Source organism: Parasteatoda tepidariorum, chromosome 3 (assembly GCF_982258835.1).
Source record: "Parasteatoda tepidariorum strain Cologne lab strain chromosome 3, Ptep-v5.0, whole genome shotgun sequence".
Classification (NCBI taxonomy): domain Eukaryota; kingdom Metazoa; phylum Arthropoda; class Arachnida; order Araneae; family Theridiidae; genus Parasteatoda; species Parasteatoda tepidariorum.
Genome location: NC_141757.1, coordinates 83,676,578 through 83,701,187, shown reverse-complemented (window position 1 = coordinate 83,701,187; position 24,610 = coordinate 83,676,578). Strand labels below are relative to the sequence as shown.

General features: G+C 29.1%; 2 protein-coding genes and 1 long non-coding RNA gene across 5 annotated transcripts in view; 2 read left to right on the top strand and 1 right to left on the bottom strand.

Moving 5' to 3' along the window:
- LOC107449163 (uncharacterized) overlaps positions 1-2,534 on the top strand; it is a 207,075-nt gene extending 204,541 nt beyond the window's left edge. For all 3 annotated transcript variants that reach the window (XM_087159717.1, XM_087159716.1, XM_087159715.1), the window contains one exon: positions 954-2,534. In XM_087159717.1, the coding sequence (XP_087015843.1) occupies positions 954-1,148 (195 nt within the window). In that variant the 3' untranslated portion in view covers positions 1,149-2,534. The remainder of the gene's footprint in view (positions 1-953) is intronic.
- Positions 2,223-11,036, bottom strand: LOC107449169 (uncharacterized). Its single transcript, XR_002376543.4, has 2 exons — positions 10,560-11,036; positions 2,223-5,535 (listed from the first exon to the last, which is right to left on the bottom strand). It is a non-coding gene; the product is annotated as an uncharacterized LOC107449169 (long non-coding RNA).
- A 6,154-nt stretch (positions 11,037-17,190) lies between these two features.
- RapGAP1 (Rap GTPase activating protein 1) overlaps positions 17,191-24,610 on the top strand; it is a 69,145-nt gene continuing 61,725 nt past the window's right edge. The window contains exon 1 of the mRNA XM_043039489.3: positions 17,191-17,665. Within this exon, the coding sequence (XP_042895423.2) occupies positions 17,635-17,665 (31 nt within the window). The 5' untranslated portion in view covers positions 17,191-17,634. The remainder of the gene's footprint in view (positions 17,666-24,610) is intronic.

Genomic DNA, 24,610 nt, shown 5'->3' with positions numbered 1-24,610 from the left:
AACATTTAAATCTGTTTTGCAAAAATATTTTGTAATTCATTATATTTTTACAAAAACAAATCAAAATTTTTAACTTCTAAAGTCACAGGTAGTTGAACTAAACAAATGCATAAAACTGATTGACTATCATAAAATGTCTTAAATTTTGACTATGTTTACTTTCAAATTAAATTTTAACATTAACTTATTTTTGTCACTTCATTACTTTTTTATTTTGTTACTTCATTAATTTTTCTTTTGTTTAACTCTTTTAAAAGAAAATTGCCTAATTCAGAACTATTCACAGCTTTAATAGATGATAACCATTATTTATTTTTCTGAATTCTGCATAATTTACTATAAATAGTTAAGAAAAAACGTCAGAAATTAAAAAAAGTTTTTTAAAAAATCTCATCACAAATTAAAACAAGAACCTGCAACACTAAATTATACCTCAAAAATCTGAATTGAGTGCATTTTTTGCATGCATGTGCAAGCCAACTGTAAATTAATAAAAGTATACTGGTGCTGAATACTATTGTGCTAAGAAATCAGATAATTCATATTAACACAAAATTTCAAAATTTGTTACTAAGTTTGTCAACAGATGACTGCTTTCTAGGGAAAGCTATCAAACTTCTTTTTCCAAATAGTCATCATTTGAAACAACAATCTGACACAGTTTGAAGACAAAACCAATGTATACCTTCAAGTGATTCATGTTCGCATGCAGTAAAATATTGTGTTACAGTGATTCACATTCTGAAGCGCCACCTGCTAACAAGTCCTTAAACTTATTTCAGAAATTCAGTAAAATTAAAACTGGCTGCTTAAGCAAGCAGAACACTGTAACCTTACATTTCCTGCAATTGATTTTCCAAATTTGTCATTTTTGAGACACCCAGTATAAAGTAAATATTTCAAAAATTGTAGAATAAATTACGTAAATCAATACATCCTTTTGCTTTTTGCAGGGTTTTACGAAGGAATTTTCTAGTCTCAACGCACTTATAACCCACCATTCTGTGATGCCTGAAATGTTACCGTGTCCTCTTTCTCTATCTCAGAACTCAACCAGAGATGCAGAACAAGAATTTGAAGACATAGAACAAAAGACTTGTGACATTTTCTCAGATATTCACTGGATTATGACTGATCTAGAAACTTAAGAGAATGAAGCCCGACAGTCGAAGAGAAAAGCTTTACTTGAATATTTCATAATAAACATAAGTCTACCAAAAAAATTCTGTAAAAATATAATATAGAAAACTTATCGATTTAAATTAGAACTACTGTGCTTTACATTTAAAGTGGTTCATACTTAAAGAGCTTTATATTAGTAACAAAAGCTTTTACGTGAACTCACAGATTTAAGAGTAAATTAATGAAATGACAAAAATTTTGTGTTTAAAAAAAATACAAATGTTTTACACATATGTCAAGGAAAATATGTATGATTCAAATTTAGAGTATATTATATTAATTCAATGGACAAGTAACATAATCATTAAATTAAAATTCTAATCACCAACAAGCAAAAAATTATTTAAAAATCAATTTATGTCCCTGTTGAGATGAATAACTGGAAAAATTTCAGCTATTATGTGCATGTGTCAGGAAATATGTGATAACTTTAGCTGTAGTGTTTTCCTGAGAACTTTAACATAATGTTTAAACAAAGAAAGTAGTGAAAGCGTGATTGTTTTAATTAATTATGAAAGTTCTTGAAGATGTAGAGAATAGTTTTAAACTACTAAAATAAACATTAAAAAATAATAACATATAATTTGAAAGTAGATAAATTATATCAATTTAATAATTTTTTTAAAAAATTTACACTGCTATCACTGCATTATAAACAGAAGTTTCAAGTCTCAATTTAAATAGGACATCAAATAAATTACTATTTTAACTTAGTAAATAATTGCCTAGAAAATTAAGCTAATACTAATTAAGTCCTATATAAAAAAATCTTATTCCTTACTTTAAATTTTTTAAAAAAACTAAGCATTTAATTAAGTTGAAAAGAAAATACTTGCACTTTGAATAAAAAAATTATGCAGCTGTTTTTAATTGGAAAAAAAAGTTTCTAAAAATTTGGATGTGTTTGATCTATAAAAATATTTTCTGATTTTCCATGATGTCTTTTTATCTGACTAGTTTTCAACATGATTATAATTTTAACCATTTGCCACAAAATGAAGATTTTAGGTGTATTAATTTTAAATAAGAACAAAATCAAGTTAAAAAAAGAAAGTTTATTGAAAAAAAAAGAGAGAAGAATAAGACTTCTAGTCAAAAATGAAACAAGCATGTACAAAGATTGAAATGTATTCCTTGTAACAAAAAAAGAGATAAAATGTACATAATGATCTAAATTAATATAATATATATTGTATCTTCCATGTGATTTTTTGAAAGTTCCATTGAAAAAAGAATACACCGATGAGTTGAAGTATTCTTTTTCTGAAGTTAATATTATGAACAACTTTCAACTTCTTTTTAATAAAGTACTTTAAAAACATGCCTTATTTATTGAACTTTTTTTTTAAAAATACACAAACAGAAAAAAAAAATTAAAATTTCAAAATACAACTCAACAAATGTATTACTTGATACACTTATAAAACAATTTATAAATACTTACATTTTGGAAAATGAAATAAGACAAAAATTCCATGTAATAGTATATGCCTTTAATTCAAAATAAAAATTATGCAAATTAACTTCTAACAGAAATTAAAGATTTCAAGTGATCTCCAAATCACTAACTACTGAAACTTTAAATGGCCTAAAAAATTTCTACGAAAGTTATTTAAAAGCAAAAGACAGAGTTATTGAGATTATTTACATCAAAATACCTAAGAATTGACAATAATTTGTCATAATTTTAATATCATTTAACTGTAAATATATACCCAAAACAATCAAATATGTAAAAAACTAACAATCTTTTTTTAATTAGTACGTAATTATTATGTTAGAGTCAAAATTATCAGCTTAACAGATTAAAGTATTAACGTTTACCTGCCTTCAAAAATAGAAAGAATTATAACAGTAATATATACATTAGATTGAGTTAAACATTAACAGACACTAAAATGACTAACAAAAGGTTCATCAAGTGCAAGACATTTTAGTAAAATACAATCACAAAAAGGGACAAAATAGACAACATGAAAACAATTATACCCAAATAAAATCTTTTAAGTTTTCAAAATTGTTTCCAAACAAAAGGAAATGAAGTTTTGAAAAGTTTAAGTGGGATATTTGGACAGGGATCTCTATTCATTTGTACTTATATGTGAGATATTATACTGCAAGGCTCTGGAAATTGCAGAAACACACAAATTGTGACAATCACAAAAATAAAATTCACTAGCTATGAAAACACATTTCACAATAAGATAAACTGAAATAATTATTTACATAAAAATATTCAAGGCACACATTCAATTCTTTTTATTTTTGAAGATAGCATAAACTAACTAATACAAAAAATTTAAACTTGATGAATATTAACATTTTTCAAGAGAATTTAAATTACTGGTTTCAACATTTTGATCATATTCAGTTCGCTGGGCACAAGCGAAAAGTCGTCAAAATATGTAGACCTTCGCCAACTTCTTATTATTATTTTTTATTTCATTTATTTTTTTAAATCCGTAAAATTTAAATAAAATTTTAAAAAGTAAGACAAATTTAAAAATTAGGTGACTTTTATTAAATCTTGCTAACTAACACAATCAACATTTCTTTTGTGCATGACACAAACCAAATCTCTTTTTAAAACATAATATCCCTCATACATTAAAAAAATTCATTTTTACAATGCTTTACTATTTCTACAGTTAGTACTTAATAAAAATTGTAAAATTTTGAAGATTTCGACTATGAGATATACAAAACAATATTTGACGTAACTATTTTATGTTTAAAAGAAGAAAAATTTTAATAAGTAGATTGCTGCTTATTAGGCAGGAGAAATGGTAAGATATTGAATAATTCTGCAAAGGTTGAATCGAAAAATAACAAAACAAATTTGTTTAACAACATAAATTTAGATAAATAAACCTTGAAATAAATAAATGAAAAACACTTATAAATAATAAATAAAACAATATAACTAAAAACCAAGTTGATTTTAATAAAAAAAATTACAAAAAAAAAAAAATTCTTTTTGTGTTTGTTAACTTGAAAATGTAAAAAATAAATTTGTATGAAATTAAGTTTTAAAACTAATAATTTCGATTTTCTTTATCAGGCAGAAAAATTATAGCATAGATATGTTATTAAAGAAACTCAAAAATTTATTATATACTTAGTAGAAACAATGTAAAAATAACTATATCTTAGCTAAAGTACCAACGTATGACGGTAGAATCAAGATGTATCTTCATTTAAATTATAAATTTAGAATTTTGCAAAGAGGTTGATAAAAATTAATAAAAATAAGATAGATTGTTAAACAATCTATTTACTGATAAAGACAATGCTTATGAAAAATATGTTTTTCCTAACAACATTTTATTCCTCACATATTCAACTTAACACGTCACATCACAGCAGCTTAAAACAATTGTTTCATCAAAATTTGTATTTTTTATACAAGGTACGAGATGAAAGAAAAGTCCTATAAATAAAAACTTTGAGAATAATATATCACAAAATATTTGAATAGCTAAACAAAATTTTGTAAAAATATTCCACTTCCACAGCTAGTAATGACTATATTTTTTAATTTCATCATTAAAACACATGAAGGGAAAAAAATGACAGAGCGTAAATGAGACATGTTTTGCTTACAGACTGAGAAATTTAAGATAGTAATCTTATTTTGTTGTCACATTTATTGAGAAGTTGTATTGAAAAGTACATCAGTTCTTATAAGATAATTTTAAAATTAGTTTTTACATTTACTGACTTTCACATTTTTTTACTGCTTTGTTGTAAGTCGTAATTCATAGAATAAAATCTTAGCACATTGAAAGTAGGTTACCTACATCTACTAGCATGCATAAAAGATAAATAACACACAGAGGTAAAGCTAATTTTTTAATAATATATTTAGTTTCTACCTATCATGCATCAAGTCAAGTAAGCAAACCATGGTCCCAGAAATTAAAACTAAGTATTTAGAGAAAAAAAATTGAAAATACAAATAAAATAATATTCCTGGATTATACAATAACTTTGAACTTATATAACATTAAGCACAACCACCTTATAGCAGAAGTACATTCTAAACTTAGTGTAGAAGTCAAAAAAGAAAAAAATAGAAGTTTAATCTTCCTTTTCAGCTAGAGGAACCACTTTCTCTTCTTTGAATGCAGTGTACACAAAAAATCCTAATATAATATGCACAACAACAACACTGACAGTTGTAGCATAAATATAACTGCGAGAGTTAGCAACATCCAGAAATCTTTCAACCGAATATTGAGTCAGAAAAAAGGACATAATTGGTAAAGTCACCATCAAAATGCTGTAAAATAAAAGCAGCATCATAGGATTCCTCAACTTGGCTGCCATTTTAGCTTTTCAGAAAATATAAACCTAAAAAGTAAAAATAAAAACAGGTATTAAAAAAAGTTTTTTTATGAATTAGAAAAAAAATGCTATCTTAAAATAAGATAGAAAGAAATCTAAAAAAAGTTATATGAATTGCGATTTTTAAAATTTTAAATGGATTAAACATTTAAAAAAGGAAATGAAAAATTAGATCTTAAATGTTAAAAATAATAAATTTAAATTAATTAAAAAAATATAAAAAATTACTTATATAAGAGTAGGATGATTTTGTCTGATGCCAAAGTGTTATTATTTACATTCTCGTGAAATCGGGATGAAATAATGCACATGAAATAGATTTCAGGAATTTTCAGACTTTTTTTTAAAACAAAATAAAATTTAAAAAATTGGATTAATATGATTTAAAATGGACCTTTTTTTTTTTTACTTGAATTGGAATCTTTTTTAAATGCTTTAAAAATTTTAATGAACGATTAGTTAAATTTTATAAACATAATATTTATAAAAAATTTTAAAAAAGTATATCACAAATGCATGTAAATGTACAATTCAAAATTATTGAACATAGAACAGAAGTATATAATTATAAACCACTAAAAAACAAGCTATAACAAACATATCACAAGAAGATTCCTGTTACTTCCCTTCCATAAGAAGAAAATTGAAAAAGCTGCAAGTGGGTAATCATATCAACAAAAAAAGAAATGTAAAATACTTGATCGTGCTGCTCATGTCAAAAATATACAATTGTGAGAGTTAATATGAAACATTAAATTTCAGTCAAGAGTTTATTGAATTTTCAGAATCATCGAGAATAAGGATAAAAACAGGTCTTAGGCAGGGGAAGAGGGCACAATATTGATTTAATTATTATTAGAGAGAGCAATCATCCAATTGACACAAAATCAAAGTGCTCCGCAATAAAAGTTGGGAAAAATCATGCAAAATAAATATGTAATATGTTTCGTCTTAGGGAATAAGGGAACCCTGATTAATTACAATTGGTCTATTAAATAGGTCCAGGGAAAAGTCTTTCTCACAGTTCAATTAAAGGGGGGAAATGTTAAAGCAAAACTTGAACCCAAATTATAAATAAAAAAACATTTTTAGCAGATCATAATAGAGATATAATTTATGAGTCAAACAGAATGATGTCTTGTTACAGATATGTCATAGCTTACTTTTCAGTTTTCAAGCAGTTAACATGCTATAGCACATTACAACAATATCCCTGATAATAACAAATGGTGCAGATGTAAGATACTTAAAATTTTGCTAAAATTAAAAAATGGGACAAAACCAAATTTATTTAGATCTATGATTTAATCTGCAATAATGTTTAGAGTTCGATCTAAAATGTACGAAATGAGATTGATATCAGATGAATAAGTTCTTACTTCTTTTACAAAACTATAGTTTTTAATTAGGCAATGAATCACAAGAAAAAAAACCATTTATCAATTGAAAAAAAAATATTACTTTTTAGTTTTATTATTGAGAAACATTTTAGTAATAACTCTTAAAATTTACAGTATATTGCCAAACTGATTTTTAAAATAGCATTCATTCTTAGGACATATGTTTTTATAAAACAGCTAGTTTTATATACTAGCAAATCTATACTAAGGAACAAAAAGAATACTAAGTTAAACTTAAAAAACATAATAAACTAATTACTACATTAAATAGAAACTAAATTAATTATCACATTTATATTTTAATTTCTCTATTTACTTTTAAAACTTCGATTTAACATGAGTAACATTTTTATTTATTTATTCACAGAAAGGACTTAAAATATTGACATACTCTTGCTTGATTAATACAACTCAAAATTAAAGTAATATTTCGCAGTTTATAAAATTTTTGTGACTTTCAGTATTTCCTCGAATTTTAAGTATAAATTCAAATGCATTTCAAATTCATGGTTAACAGACAAATATTATTGTTAAGTCATGTTACCTAGTGAAAATATTATGTTACTTAGTGTTATGAAGTGAAAATGTACCCTCAATTTCAATTCAGTGCTGACCTAAAATAAAACATGATCATGAACTAGCTTAAAATTGCATATGTTCTAGGCCCTCTTTTTTTATTTGATAAAATCACTAACAAAACATTTAAATCTGCTGATTGATCTCAGTAAACGTCTGGATATACTTATAAAAGTTTTTATAACTTTCAGTATTATTTCGAGAGTCAAAAATAAATTTTAATTTACACTTAAGGCTCGTTTAGTTATGTGGCTAACTAAGAAAGTTACCTCTAGTCATTGCTGAATCAACATAAAAATGAGCTGCTTTAAATTGCTCATCTATATTCTAGATTCATTTTTTTAATTTGATCAAATGATTAAGAAAATGGATACCAACTTCAGTTGAACTCACTAAAAAACCAGGTCATATAATTTATTCTTTAGTTCAATTTTACTTTTGGATTGCTTTCTAGCCTTGCTGTGGCTGTTGTATTCATGTGACTGCATCAGGGGTCTGTCTAGGTTTTTCTGACAGGTACCTATTTTGTGAAAATTTAGACGTAATTTGTGAAAAATTAAAAATTATATTAAAAAATCAACACAAAAATATGGATTTATCGTTTCTTAAGGGATACAAAAATGAAATTTTAAGAAAAAGTATTTTGTGAAACTACCGTTTTTCCTGAAATTGAATTTGTGAAACTACCGTTTTTCCTAAAGTTGAATTTGTGAAGGTACCGCTAAACGGTAGTAAATTCGGCCTGGACAGACCCCTGTGCATGAAGGCTAATGAGGGAGATATTATCATTAACACCTAATGATTTAAATTATACCAACACATTAACAAATACTGCATACTTTTTTTTTTTTATTTCCAAAGCAGCAGGCGATATAGACATTATCCTAACGCCGTACACAGATCAAAAGAAAAGAAAAATACAAATACAGAAAGATATGAAATATACAAAATACAAAAACAAAACATCAAACACAAAAATTAAATCAAGAACTTAATTAGATATTGCATACTATAATTATTAAAATATAATTTAATATCATACTACACTAAATTACATTGCTTGCAGAACACAATATTGTGTCAACTATTTCAAAATTATAGAGAGGATGCAAAGAGTTTGGTTAGGATGTGTCTCCTGTTGAATCAAAAAGTATAAAAAATAAAAGTTATCAAAAAGAATCATACTATGAAAAATTCAAGTCATATGGCTGAAACATTTTTAACTTGGCTAACACACCATTGTCGCAAAATGAGTCTTAAACATAGCCGCTAAAGAATATATAGAAAAACAGTCACAGTTAAGCTTACTTACACTAAGTTTTGATTAGACAAGAATCCGTATCTAATGAAAAAATCAGAAAATCTTGTTTACTGATAATTCCAATATTGGGCACAAAGTTAAGTTTACATCAGCATGGCTTCCCATTAACAAGCAAACTTCAGTTTTTGGGAGCAATATTTTTGTATTCATCAAATTTATATGCAATTTTACCCCTCAATCTCACCTAATCCATTGTTTGAGAAACTTATTTAAAATTCTCAACACAACTTAAAGTTAGTATGATAGCTATGAAAGTAGCTAACACTTTAACTTTTTTCTGGCCACATTTTAAGCTAAGAACAATAACACAATGAAGAGACAATAGGCAGATCAGAGTATATTAACTAATCTTGTTTGAACCGCTCAGAAAATAATGAAGCATTTATTACACTTATAATTTAGTAATCTATATATATTCTTATGAGGTACCATAAACTGGGGTAGTTCTTCATCAATTGGTAACACTACAGTTATTCATTTTGTTAGGCTGTCTTCAGTAATAATTTAAGTAGCGCTAAAAAATCAGATATACATAAACTATTTACTTAGATTAATTTTTTTAAGTTGCCTAAAGTAATATTTTAAGTAGTGGTAAATGGTTATATATTAATTATTTGTTTAGATTTATTTTTGATCTTTCCTAAAACTGGTGAAGCAATTTTAAATATAAACGGGGCAATGGAGCCACACATTGTCATATCAATTATTGGTGACGGAGCTTGCCTTGTTTGAGCAATAGCAAATATATTATACATTAATCAAGTTCAAACTCAAGAGGTGAGTGAGGAGGGGAGATTTCCTTATCATGATCAGCGGTAGAAAAATTGCTAAGTCTCTGAAACTTCTGGTCAGTGGCCCGTGAGAAACTTAAAAAAAAACATCACAGAAAATTACCAACTTGAAAGGTATAACTCGTAATCATCCCCGAGGCAAACATCTAAATTTTCTTTTCTTAATTTAAGAGTTAAAAACCTATTTGGCACCTTGGCAATTTTAGTTTAAGCAACAGATCATGATATGGAAATATCCCCAGTGAGGATGTAATAACACACGTAATAGGAACATTGGGAGCTTTCTAGCGTATCTCACAGCATAGTTGGAAATAATTTTGATACTTTTGCAACCTACTAAGCAGAATTGTCCCGAACTCATACTTACAATGGTTCGTGCGATTTAATGGTTGCAGAACAGATTTTAAATTACTAAAATTCAATACTTAAGGAACTTTGGAAAATCAAAGACATCTCTAGAATAAATAGTCGTACTATAATAACAATAAACATAAATAGTACCACATCTCCGTATTACCAGAAGAAAAAGAAAAAAAACATTAAAAACTTATTAACCTCTGAAGAAAACCTGTATAATAATTAGTTAGGAACATCTGGTATGCAGTAAGAAACATCTGCTAAAAAATAGATTCTAATACAATTATAACTTTATATTTATGAATCGTAAAATTTTTAAAGCACGTTCAACAATTAAGACAGGTCACACAAATAATTTTACACGTTGTAAATTCACGAAAAAAACAAGAAAACATTAAAAGTAATATATGATCAGTTTTAAATATTTGAATTAATGAAACTTCAATAGTCAAATAACATAGATAAAAAATTTAAAGCTGTCAAGAGATTATTATTACACAAAAACTCTAGAAGCTTTAGAAGAAAGAAAACAGATAAACGATTACGTTATAAATAACGCGTATGAAAATGTTACAGGATTATTACCTTGAAGTAATTAAAGTCACTGCATTTTAATTTCAAACAAGCAAAGAAACAAATATTAATGAAAGTTTCGATTCTTTACTCACTCCCATTCCATTTTGTTACAAAACAAGGTGTATTCATTTCAGTTCATGTCAATCTGTATTATGAGAATAGAGAGTTTGGTTACCGATTGCAAGCCACGTGATATCTGTATTCGCTTTTTAACAAACGCATCACTGGCTACGGTCAGTGTGCGGGTGGGTGACCACTTGGATCAGTCTGCATAGGTACCGAGGATGTGCGGTATTGATCCTGGTTAAACTGTGCTACCGTGAAGTGCTCGACTTCGCTCGCAGGTCGTCGGGCTACCGAAGCGGGGGTGCCATCCCCTCCGCAGAGGATCAAAATTGTGATGGCATGTCTTCGGATCATCCTCCGGGATGTTTCCCAGACCGTCGCCAATAGCCCATTGTGCAGCTCTAGTGCGACGCAAATTAACAACAATAACAATAACAAACTACCCAGGGCTGGGATGATAAAGACGATAAATACTTTGAAGTCGAAGATGTATAGAGAATTGAAGGGCTGCCAGATAGCCAGACCTGAATCCCATCGAGCAGGGCAGAAATTTTCTAAGAAAACATACAACTCATCACCCCCTTCCAAAAATCTGCCATAATGAAGGAGTGTAATTTTGTTTCAAGACTTAAGATTATTCCCAAGACATTTGTCAACCTTATGAACAGCATCAAAGAACGGTGGGAAATTTATTTTCTCATCAGAAGAGTTCATACCCGAAATTTAACCCTCCACAAAAACCATTTTGCTACACCATTTTTGTACCGTCTTTCTAAAGTGCCCTTTAACTTATAAAATTGAGTTTTTGTCATTAATTTTTTTGTCAACCTCGTTTCTGTCATACTTAGATACATTTTATTTCAAATTTTCATTTGATTCTTTTTTCTATTTTTGGACTATCCATAAAAATGAGTTAGTTCCTCAAATTTTGGACATGAGTATATATTAAAACAAGTAATTAGAAAACACTCTGGACAATCAATCAAGCTGATTACCATAATTTTGTTTCAAATTGAATCTAGTTTTATTTCAAATTCAATCTAGTTTTTTACCAAATTCAGCATAAAGCTCAGTATACTCTTAAGGGCGCCGGGAGCTTATTTCTTTGGAAGGGGGAAATACCCATTTTGCAGTATGAAATTCGTAATTTGACCAAATCATAAATAAGTTTCTGCTATTATCCTTAAACATATAATACTAAATCTACTCTAAAGAAGCATTAGTAAAATAGATTCAATATAACCAAAATCAAATTGTTATATGTTGTCAATAGAACTTATAACAATTTCTCTCACTAAATATTCGAAAAACGAACACTGTGAGATTTAATTCAGTAAACGTGGCCACATAGTGAACATATATTTATTGAAAAATCTCTTGAAATACATTTAATTATCAAATTCGAATAAATGAAGTAAAAAGCAGTCTTAAAGTAAGATGTAATTCCTTTGCTTCAAGAAAAGAAAATTAAATTATATTGTAGCTAATATTTTTTCAACAGAATATTAATAATGTAACGATTTTATTCTTAATTATTCTAGTTAATAAATAAAACAATTAATGAATATATATATAAAATGAAGAGCTGAATTAGTTCACAGCTAAGATGAAGACGGCAACTTTTCACTACACAAATTATTTGGTGATCGGTAAATCTCGACGAATATCGAATAGAAATCGAATATGCTGGAAATCGAGCACCCTTCCTTAAAATAATCCCGAATTATTTATTTTAAATGAAAGGAAAATATGTGAATCGTATTGTCTAAACGATATAAAAAAAAATTGCAATTTTTGTTAAACGTGCAGAATTATATGAAAACACCAAAACTTGTAAAATTAAATTACTCCAAAACTAATTTAAAAATTTTTTAAAAAAGTTAATAGTTTTTTCTTTCTTCTAATCTTTTGTTATTAGAGTATAAGGCAGCAAAAATTTATAAATTTAATGCGTTTAGTTTTAATTCTAAAAGCCGTCAACAATAACTATTTAATTATTTTAAATCTTACTCGAAATTTAAGCAAAGTGTGACGAGTTACGTACTTATAGACATTAAAGTACATAACCGTAAAAAAAATTCAATATATATATGTAAAATGATGCAGTCGGACCGAGCAGGGAAACAGACACAGGATTTTAATGAAATCAGATGTATTTTTTTTAGATCATGTTCTTATGGAAGACCAGCGAAAAGTGATGTTAACTCCATTCAGGATCAGTCTTTCTGGTAGGGAAAATCTTGCAAAAATCCGAAAATGTCTCTATTTAGGGAAATCTTAGATATTACTATTGGTTAATGAGCTTGCTCGAGTGATTCCCACGGCTTAAAAGGGAAAAAAGATCTTTATTTAAATTTATGCATAGTTGGGCCAAAAATAGATTTAGAAACAGGATGTAGCTTTTAAAAGTGTGAGAAAGTATTTCGATTTGAATAATTAATTAGTAATAAAGTAGGAGTTGTTTTATAGCAAAGAAACTAACATAAAAAGATTAATAAAAGCTTTTTATGTTACATATATATATTAATCACGTGCTAATAGGTTTCACTTAACTAAATTACGCAACGAAAAAAAATTAAGTCAAGTTTGTTGCAAAATAACAGCATCAATAACAATATTTTGGGACCAGAATGTTTACTTACGTTTGGATATATGAATCTAGAAGTATGGAAGTCCCATATTGTTGTATCTAATAGCTTTTGTATCATGACAGAGAGAAGCATGTTCGACGAGAATTTTTTTAAATGCTAGTGATGCTGGCAGCAACTATATTTTTTTTTAATATAGAAAGATAACCGAAAAAAAAAAAATAATAATAGTAATACTTCGTCAGGTAAAATTTCACTTAGCTAGTCTTTTAGTAGCAAAATTTTTTAGGTATTTGAAAGTTGAGATAATCCAATAATCTGCAGTATGTTTTTAAATAGATTTTTTTTCAACTTCGTGCAACATTCATCAATGCTATTAACCTAACTGCATTAACATGTTCACTGTAAAAAAAAAATTCATTAAAATAAAAGCAAATGAGTTTGAAAAGGTGAGCTTATTGACATATTATCTCTTAATTTCTAATGAAACTGGCTCTTTTGAATTAAGTAGAAAAATCTGGCGCGTAATTGAAAAATTTGCTTTTCAATGACAAGAAGAGAAGTAGATATGTTGAGGAAGAATGGTGAATGGTGAAATGTATATCTTCAATGTTACGTCTGCATATTTTTTTCACCGCTATTTAAAAAAAGTAAATAAGGATATAATATTGACTAATTTTATTTGGAGAGAATGAAATTTTCTGAAACTGGAGAATGACCAGACAAAATTTGCCGAATAGTAGAAATGTTTGGAAGTCCCGTCCATCCCGTCCCCCCTATATACTCTCTCTCTCTCTCTCTCTCTCTCTCTCTCTCTCTCTCTCTCTCTATATATATATATATATATATATATATATATATATATATATATATATATATATATATATATATATATATATATATATATATATATATATATATATCCTAGCTTTATTACTTCCGACCTTATGTTAATCTATTTCGTATTTTTTTTTTTTTTTTTCATTTTATTTATCTGATTTTACTTACCAATACTTGAAATTTTGATCTTAATTCTTTAATAAAATATAGATCTTAAAAATATTTACTGAGCAAAAAAGTTATAAAATTTTTTAAAATTTCCTAAAAATTACGTCATGTTATCTTGCAACATTAATGAAATTGAACAAATTAGGCCATAAGTTACGAATTACGTGTTCTAACGCAAATATATAACCCGGACGTGATCGAGCTTTCAAAAATGGCCGATGATTTCAACGGACTGCCGACGGAAGGTTATAGAGTTGTATGATTTGAAGTGCTTTGCCAATAAAACGGAACACTCTTTTCACAAAATTTCAAAATTGGTTATCAATAAACTAATAAACTGTTATAAATAAATATGCTAAGAAAATCTGAAAAAAGCATTTTTGAGGACAATCACATAAAAGTCGTCCTTAGATTAATCATAAGCAATTTATTTGTCTGTAAAATGAAAGGTGTTCCAAGTATATTCGGAAAGCATTTCAGTTTGCTGACTTAAATGTGCACATTCTGAAGACTAAAACTCCGTTCAAGTTTAGTCAGATAATAAAAACAATAAAGAGCATTTTTGAATATTTAAAATATAAAGACAAGTTATTGTAAAGGTATTTTAGTGAACAAAAAATTATTTTGAAGATTTCAGCGAAAACTGTTGTGAAAGCTAGTAATATTTATAAATTTTATCGAAGCAGACTATAACTTTAATCATTATTTTAAGATTCCAGTCGAATTCTACGTTAAGAAAGAAAGAATAAAGAAAGGATAGATTCCCACTGTTATTACTTATTCGTTTTAAAGATAATAATATTTATTTATTGATTAATTTGCTGGAAAATACTGACAACTAAATTGATGATTAAAACAATGTTTTACGATACTTTGCTTTGTATAGTCGGCGAGCCGCATGTTTAACGGACCTGTTATCAATGAGTCCACAATCTAAGAGAAGCAAATAAAATTCATTGATAAATTTATATACCGATTAACTAAGAAAAGAGGGTGAACATTTATTTCTTAGAACTATGATAATTATGTATATACCATCATTGGCCAAACATTGATTTTATATAGTGATTGACAATCAATATTGATTGACTAACTTGTACAGCTTATATTGAGAGTGCACAATAGAGTTTAGACAAGCTCAGCCCGAGACAGAAATCCGTACCACGAACCCTGACCCGGCATGGGCTCGTAAGCTGAAATAATTTTCGGGTTATAGTTCAAGATTTCAGGTTCAGTTCAGGTTCAAGTTTTTACAGATAAGCAACAAAATTAATGCCTTTTTTTTTTTTACATTATTTTAAAACTGATAATTCTGTGTTTGACCATTTTGATCAGCCTTCGAAGAAACCGAGGATGCGCGGGATCAGTCCTCGTTAAACTGTTCTACCATAAAGTGACGCCTTCAAGTGCAGGTCATCGGGCTACAAAAGAGGGGGAGCCATCCCCTCTGCAGAAGATCAAAATTATGATTGCATGTCTTCGGATCATTCCCAATTCTTTCGGCTAAGGAACCCTAAATAATCAACTCACTTTTGGAGGAACCCCAAGTTTACAAAGTTTATTAAGGTAATAGTGAACGTCATAGACTTATTTTTGAAATATTTAATTAGATTAATGAAGATTTTTCATCGTTTCATGACTAATAATCTTAAAATGAGATTTATGTCCTACAGTAAAATTTGATGTCGCTGTGCTATCTGCAGTCTAATTATGAATTTGTTTTTGAGGTACATACATAAGTAGAAAATGAATAAAATAAGAATGAACTAATTATGGTTTACTTAAAGAAGAAAACTTAAAAGAACTGTTATGAGCGTTGAAATGGTTATTTCTTTATTAAGGAATCAAATTATTTTACTTTGATTTGAAAAGCGTAATGGAAAATTCTAATACAAAATTTCATAAAATACTTGCTCTTTTCATAATTTTTTCAATATATTGTTATTAGTAATATTATATTTTCTTTTAAGAAATTGCTCTGTTTAATTAGTATTACTCTTGAAATGATTTCATTATGGCAACCGAAAGATTAAATAAATTAGGAATTATAGGCTTGTTATAAATATAAACAGAGGTTTCAAAACCTCGTGACTGGTTACAAAATGTACTAACTCGCAGAACCATTTTAACTTTAACAGGGAACCCTAGAGTTTCGCGGAGTACCATTTTGGAACCGCTGATCTAATACACTTGGATATAAGTCGCAAATGCTTTCGGTAGCAGCTATTTTTTTACATTTCCAGATGTGTACCTCTTCTGGTATTTACCAAGCCATTTCACCATAAATTGCAAATAAAATAAAATTAAGATTTTTACGCGTATTACGTTAAATATTTAATCGGGCAAGGACCTTTCAATAGTGAGCTCGAGATCATCTCGGTTACACAACCTATTTTGTAAGAGGGCAACACGAAAAAAAAAAATGATTCAAGAACCGAGGACGGCAAAACATTTCGCTTTCATATACCAATTAAATATAACACACAATTTTTAATAGGGGCAATACAAATAACGAATTTTCCTTATGCAACTTATGCAGTCTTTTAAAATTATTTACATGAAGCTGGGAGCTGCACATAAACCATTCGAAGAACGCAGGTTGTGCACCCCTAGCTTATACTATAAATAGAAAGACAACGAAAAATATTATTAAATATCACAAACAAACAAGCAAATGTCATAAAAAATTAACTTGTCAACGGAAAAATGTGGTAAAAAAAATTTTCTGATAATATGTGGGGAAATTGCGGCAATGAAATTGAATAGAAAAGTAAACACCTAAGAACAAAAACAAAAAATCTTTATCAGGTAAAACTCGATCTGTAAACAATAAGCGCGTTATTGAGATAATTCCATACACCCCTAACTCAAAAATAACCCGACTTTAACCCAAATATGTATCGACGAATATTATGACTAATACTCAAGATAACATAATCTCCCCATCGCAGAGCTGAACCACAACATATTTATCACACACACAACTACAAAAGAGGAAGTGGCATAACTTTTCGAATTACAAACCAGCATGAGTTCCAGCGCGGAAATCGAGTAGCGAAAGAAGAAAAAAAAAAGGAGTTGAGCATTTGCAAAAGCGGAAACTCGTCTTTTTCATCTTCATTTGCGTTCTTCCATACACAGGGCTTATCCTGCTCTAGCATCCTGTCAGTCAGTGCCTTTTTTGCAAGTGTCTGTTTGCACCGGCTCTTTTTTTTTATCCCTTCTTCTCTCTCTCGCTCTTCTGTTCGAAGGGTATCACGCCCTCTCCAGATTTAATTTCATCATTTTTATCAATTAAGAATGGGGTTTCGGATTGATATGGAATACTATGTGGATTGTTGGAGACCTTGAAGTGCGTGTTCGGAGACGTGTTGTGTGTTGCCGCTTGGTGGAAAATTTGGAATAATTACTTCTTTAGTTTGATGTTCTATGAAGAAGTAGAATTGATTAAAGGTAAATAAATTTTTAATTGCATCTTTTGATACTTGTCTTTTACATACTTTAGACTTTTATAGACCGATAAAAGCAAATAATGTGTGCTTTTAAGTTTTTGTAGATAATGCAAACTAAAAGAACAATCTGTTACCTCTAAAAATATTACATTTTGTCTTTGTAACTTTTCATGCAAATTTTTCTTAACTTATAACACTTGCAAAGGCAGAATTTCTGTATAATGCAATCATATATAATGTGTTGTATAATGCACCTTTTAAAGCAATCATTTCTGATTCCACAATTTTTTTAAATGATTTGATTGATTGATTTTTCTATGCAAACATGGAATAATTTTTTTTCTCCTGTTGTAATTAATGAAAAAAAAAATTTTATGGCAATTTTTAAATTACAGCTCCGGTGATAGCTGTCTTTATCTATGCAGGAATTAAATATTTATCTATATATATCTTAACTGTTTCTTCTTCTTTGATAATTAAGGATTAGATTTATTTTATTATGATATTTTTCATGGGAAAGTTTTGGAAACCGAGCGCCTTCCGCTTCTGAGAAAAGCGACCTAGGTTCGAATCCCAATGTTGTCTAGCTCATTCAAATATTGTTCGCAGTGCTTGTAAAAATTGTGGTAAACAGATCGCAGTTTATAATTCCACTCTCACCGAGGTAACCAGGAGAGGATTTAGCTGTTTTACTTTTTATGGTAACGCAAATGCAGGCTGGTTTTACTTAAAACAATTCTCCATAAAGGCGAATATTGCACAATTCCAAAATTGTGCAATAAATATGTAACTGTACAAGATTATCACATATTCTTTATTGAATTTGTATTTTTTTTTTTAAACTGAAACTTAAACTAAAAAAATACCTATTTTCTAATGTATTCAGAAAATCTTAATATTGCTGTATTAGTAGTATATCGTGCGTTGATTAAAACGTGTTAGTCAATAAAGGTGCTCTGCGGTGCCCTTAAAAAAAATTTTTTCTTCTTAACAGTGTCTCTAGGACTTCAGATTTTCACCAATAATGTTGTAATAAATTTTTTTTTCCTTACAGAATTTCATTCCCAAAAACTAAAAACTTAATTTTTTTTTCAAATTTTCTCACTTAATTTTTATACTATTGCTTAACTTTTTTACAATTAATAAGCCATTAGTATGTGGTCATTAGTAGTAGACGCGTGGAATTTTGCATGTCAGGGCAACAGTTAAATAATCATTGTATTTTCTAATGCAATAATTTTGATTTTTAAGCTTTTTTTTTGTCGAGCCCCTTGAAATTCAGAGACTACTGCCTTCTTTTCAGTTTGGTCTATATCAGGGGTTTCCATCTGGTGGCCCTGGGGCCGCATCCGGCCCCCGAAGCCATTTTTTGTGGCCCGCGAACTAAAATATATTAGTTGTCGTTTTTTACGAGCAATTTTCGTAAAAAATTAATATGGGTTTAAAATACTTTTCTTTCATCTTAAAAAAAAACCTAATTTCTTCGTTTCTGTGAAATTTAACATACCAACGGTGCAAAAAAATTTATTTCTCAGGTTTTGCATCCAAAAAAATATTTATTCAAATACAAAAATTATCGTGTATGTTGCTCTTTTTTATTTCATTTTTTTTTTTTTTTTTTGTATTTTGTGAATTTAATTTATCATGTGCGTATCAGAAATTTTCTGGAAGAAATTCTCCGATTCAACTTTTTGAAACCACTCATTTTGGACGAAAATATTTACACACACATTTGTAAATTTTAAATGTAAATATCTATTATCTGGTGGTTGCAGCAGACAAACCTCAATTTTTTCATTGAATATTTTGTGTGCTACTATGTAAGTTTTAATACCAACCTTTATAAAGTTTTTTATCTTAACAATTTGATATCTCTTGCACATTAATTGTTTAATGCATAGTGCGCATTAAAGTTAATGTAGCCCGAATTTTTATTATTTATTTAATATTTTCAGAAATATTATTAATAGCAATTAAATATTTTCAAAAATCTACTTCTTATTTTAATTTGTAATTCAATACTTTTTTTATACTACTTGGTAAAAATCCGACAGTTATATATAATGTTCCTTCAAACATAAAGGAGTCCTACATAAAATTTTGATAAAGTTGCGGCCCGCCATTTGATCTGTGTTTTTAATTGTGGCCCCCGACCCAGAGCCGGATTATACCTTTCGTAGGCCCTAGGCATAGCCGTTTTTGGGCCCTCCCCTCCTTCTCCCACTCCTCCCCTCTTTTCAAAATATATGCTAAAAAAATTATTTGCGTTCAGCAATGAATCAAGATCGTTTGGCATCGCTCGCACTTATGTCTATTGAATACGACATTTTGCGTAGTTTGGAATTCGACAGCATAATACAAGATTTCGTTGAATCCAAAAATCGCAAAAAAGTAATATATTAGATCATAAGATTCTGTCAAATAATTTATTACCGTAAAATATTATATTTTTATTTGTATCTTCATAATTTTGTGCAGAATACACTTGTTGTTTTTAAAGCTAAATTATTTTTGTCAACTAATTTTTTTCTCCCAAGTTTTTCGTAGGCCCCTGAATTTCGTAGGCCCTAGGCACGTGCCTAGTGTGCCTATAGGTTAATCCGGCCCTGCCCCAGCTCATGTAAGTTGGAAACCCCTGGTCTATATAATAAGAAGGAAAATAATGCGTGTTGTTTTCGAATTTTTAATACTAAAATTAAGATAAAAAACGAGCAGTATTTATAATTATTTAGAAAAATATTTCGAACGTCATCAGGACTTCTAAGAGTCTTATGACTGCAAGATCCTGAAGGGATATAGCAGACAGGGAAATGATCCAAATGGTCTAAATACTTCCCATAATGGAAAAAAAAAATTACAAAATGTGGGGGAAAATTTAATTTGTTTTTCATATTCTAACTGTTAATTCAATGTTTCGTTACTTTTTTTGAACTTTTCCTGTATCGACTAATTTTTGCTATAGTTATATCTGTATATTGTTTATCCTGATAAACAATTATTAAAGTCCCCTGCTCCCTGCTGCTCACCAACCCCAATGATTGCTTCGCAATAATTGTTGTTTTTTGCAGCGATTCTCAACCTGTGGGGCGCCCCCCCCCTAGGGGGGCGCGAACACACTTGAGGGGTGGCGCGAGAGTACCAGGGAGAAAATATTCTTTTTAAAAATTGATTAACTGGATGGAAGGAAAGCGCACATAAGCAAAGAAAACAAAATACATTTCGACATATTCAATAACTTATTAAAGTAAAACAACTTATTAAATCAAAACTTAAGGAGGGGAGCCAAAAATGGCTTTGCTTTGAGCATTTTTCCTAATTTTCTGGTTAAGTCTGTGTGACTGAAATTTTTCTGTAACATCTTACACCTGTCTCTAATATATACCACTCATACTTTTAATTGTAAAATAAAATTTCATTTATTTTACAGTACAATTTCAAAATTGTAGCTTCTGTGCTTCCCACAGGTTCCAAAGGTGAGCCCTATATTGAAATCACTTACTCAAATTATCTTTAGAAAAGACATTTGAACTGGCAAACGTCTAACTAAAAGTACCTTAAGTGCCTTGCTGGTACAATACAATACAAGTTTGCTGGTTCAATACAAGTTTTCCGGATTTTAAAAAAGGATATTTGATTTTAGAGTGTATAATTTGTTTATAAATATTTTACAGTGATATAGTTCTTGTGTGAAGTCACTAGTGATTATTTTGAGCTAACTCTTTAGAATAAAGCAAGAATTACTGATTTCATTCTGTCAAAAGGGTTAACAAGTCATAACTAATAAGTAAGAGTTCAATAACCATACTAGAATTAACTAACCTAACCCATAACTAATAAGTAAGAGTTAAATAACCATACTAGAGTTAACTAACCTAACCCATAACTAGTATAAAAAATATCCAAATTTACAGGAAAATACCAGAATCTACCACAAAAACACACATAACTACCACAAAAATACTTAAAAAATACTTTAAAATGGAAACAAAACAAAAAACTTGGAGAAAAATATCGCAAACTCTACTAAAGTGCAGAACGTCGAAATATTATAAAAATTTGAAAAATACCAACGTTCCACATTTGCTTAAAATGGACTAATCAATTGGTATTCAATTATATAATTCCTTTTTGATAAATAATATGCTACGTAATGATTTTTAATTGACTCTTTTATAGATTTCACGTTTGTTTCCGAAGGTGGCCCACGTGTTCCCAAGGCGGCACCGTTGTCAGGTCACCTTGGGAGCATGCATATGGTCACCATTTTGTACAACTTAAAACTATTAATCTGATAGATTAATTTGAATTAAAGTAATGTGGTTAAATAAAAAGAAATAAACTTTCAGAAAGCATATTATAACTCAAAGTTCTAAGAATTTAAACACATATAAATTACAATATCTTCTTAGATACCCGAAAATTAGAACGACAACTGCAAAAAATAAAATCACTTCATACAATGGAGGCCATTCAAGGAAATATATTTCAATTCAGCCACGTGCACCTCAGATACAAGATTTGCAATGCAGCAAGGCCATCTTGTGATTCAAAATAAATTTAATTTCACTTTTGGGGGGTGGGCAGTGCCGTAGAGAGCTTAACTCGCGCCCGGGGCACAATACCTTTTTAGCGCCCCCCCCCATTCGAAAACCATCTAATATTATAAGTAAAATATACTCGCAAAGTAATGAATAAATAAAGTAAAATAAATAAAGTCATAGGCTCAATCTAGGCATTAAATTTGAGACAAAAAATCTAGTTGAGAAAACAAGACTAGATTTTGAAATGTAAATGATCATCTAGAATTAGTTCAAAAGATACCTATTATTTATTTTACATATTTATAAAGAAATATTTTAAAAATACGCAGTTTTAAAACAATAAAAAAGTAAATATTTATTATCTCTAAGGAAATACATATATTTAATAATATGATTATAATACATTAATAAAACTAATTTTCCGCTTTTGATGAAGCAAATTTATCAATAACATCATTAAAGTTGATCATACTTTAATGATAAAATTGATCGTAAGCTACTTTGCGTTTATAGAAATAAAAATAAATAGTATTTTGAAAGAAAGAATGTTTGTACACTGTACAAACATACAAACACTTTGTACACTGATGTTTGAACCTTGTACACTGCAAATATTTGGAGATAATATATGTAACCACACAGCGTAGATGCCATAAGGAAGTGCTGACAGACACAGGTCGAGTCAGCCCTGACATTAGAAAAGACGCGTCATTTTTATTATGAATACATTATTACAGTTTGATAGTGTTCCTTTTTATTTACGAATTAACATTTATTATATTTCACTGGCACTAAATTTAAAATATATTTTCCAGAAATAAATTTTAATAAAAATAAAAAATTATCCAACAATTTTTTTTTTGTTTTGCTGACCATTTGGCGCCCCTCTGTGAGTAGCGCCCGGGGCATGATGCCCCCCTTGCTCCCCCCTCGCTACGCCACTGGGGATGGGCTACGTTAGAAGCACTAACCACATTTGGTTCACCCACCTTACTTAATAAAAACATACTAAATTGAAAACAAATTTGATAATTATTAGTGACTTCCTTGGGCCTGTCTTGCAAAGTAAAGTTTTTCGAGCTAAGGCTTCATATTAGAAATAGCCACTCTCAGTTCTGTTTCTATATTTAGCCGAGATTTATATTTGATCTTCAAAGAAGTCACAGCAGAAAACCCTATTTCACAAAGGTAGGATGTTAAAACTGGTCATAAGATGCGAAAAGCCCTTGTTTTTAGTGCAGAAAATCATACTCTACTCTTGCCCGAAATTCAAATAGTGATTAATTACTAAATTGTATTTTGGTTTCGAAACTTGTCGTGAAGTCTGTGAATTTTTCTTCCTCATTAATTGAGAGTCCTTCGGAAGTCTTATGAAATGGATCCCTAACCCACTAGTAACTTGCTATCAGTTTGTCGTCAGCAAGAAAATACTTTTTCAAATTCTTCGCCAGCATGGCTAAATGATTTTCAGTGGTTACAAAAACGGCATTTATATGTTCTTCAGCTTTATAAGTGTTAGTACAATTATCCACATTTGAAATTGAAAACATTGTTAGATTTTTTTGCGTTAAATTTCTGTCACTCAATTCCAATTTTCTACAAAAAGTATTAACTTTATCACTCGTATCCAACATATGTGTATTTGCTTTCTGGTGTTGAAGATTCAAGTTATTTAATTTCTGGAATAAGACAACCAAGTAGCTCAATTTCATCACAAATAAACAATCGCGAAAATTCTCGGGTTCCGGTCTGCTATCTTCTAGGAAAATGGTGATTTCTTCTCTTAATTCATAAACACGTTGCAAAAATTTCTCACGTGATGAACATCTTTCCTCACAATGAAGTAGTAATGCTGAATGTACTGAACCCATGTCTTTACGAAGTGCGGAAAAGATTCTCGATCTCAGGGGTCTCATTCTTATATAATTTACTATGGTTACAACCGTAGTTAACACAATATTCAAACCACGACTTATTTCTTTCGAAGCCAAAGCTTCTCTGTGGATCATGCAATGTGTCCAGACGCATTGAGGCGATTTTTGTTTTACAAGTGCTTGTACACTTTTGAATCTTCCGGACATTGTACGAGCACCATCGGTGCATATTCCGACGCAATTTTTGATTTCCATGTTCTTTTCATTCATAAAATCATTTAAAATAGCAAATAATGCTATCGCTGTTATTTTGAGTTCGATTGATTTGCAGAAAAGTAGTTCTACAACTAACATATTATCACAAAATTGAATATAGGCAATTAAAAGAGCATCTATATTAATATCTGTTGCATAATTAAGCTGTATTGAAAACAATTTGACACGCAATTTTGAGAAAAGCTGTCATTTTAAATCTTCAGCTAGATCACCAATTCGACAAGCAACAGTATCATTTGAAAGAAGTGTGAACTG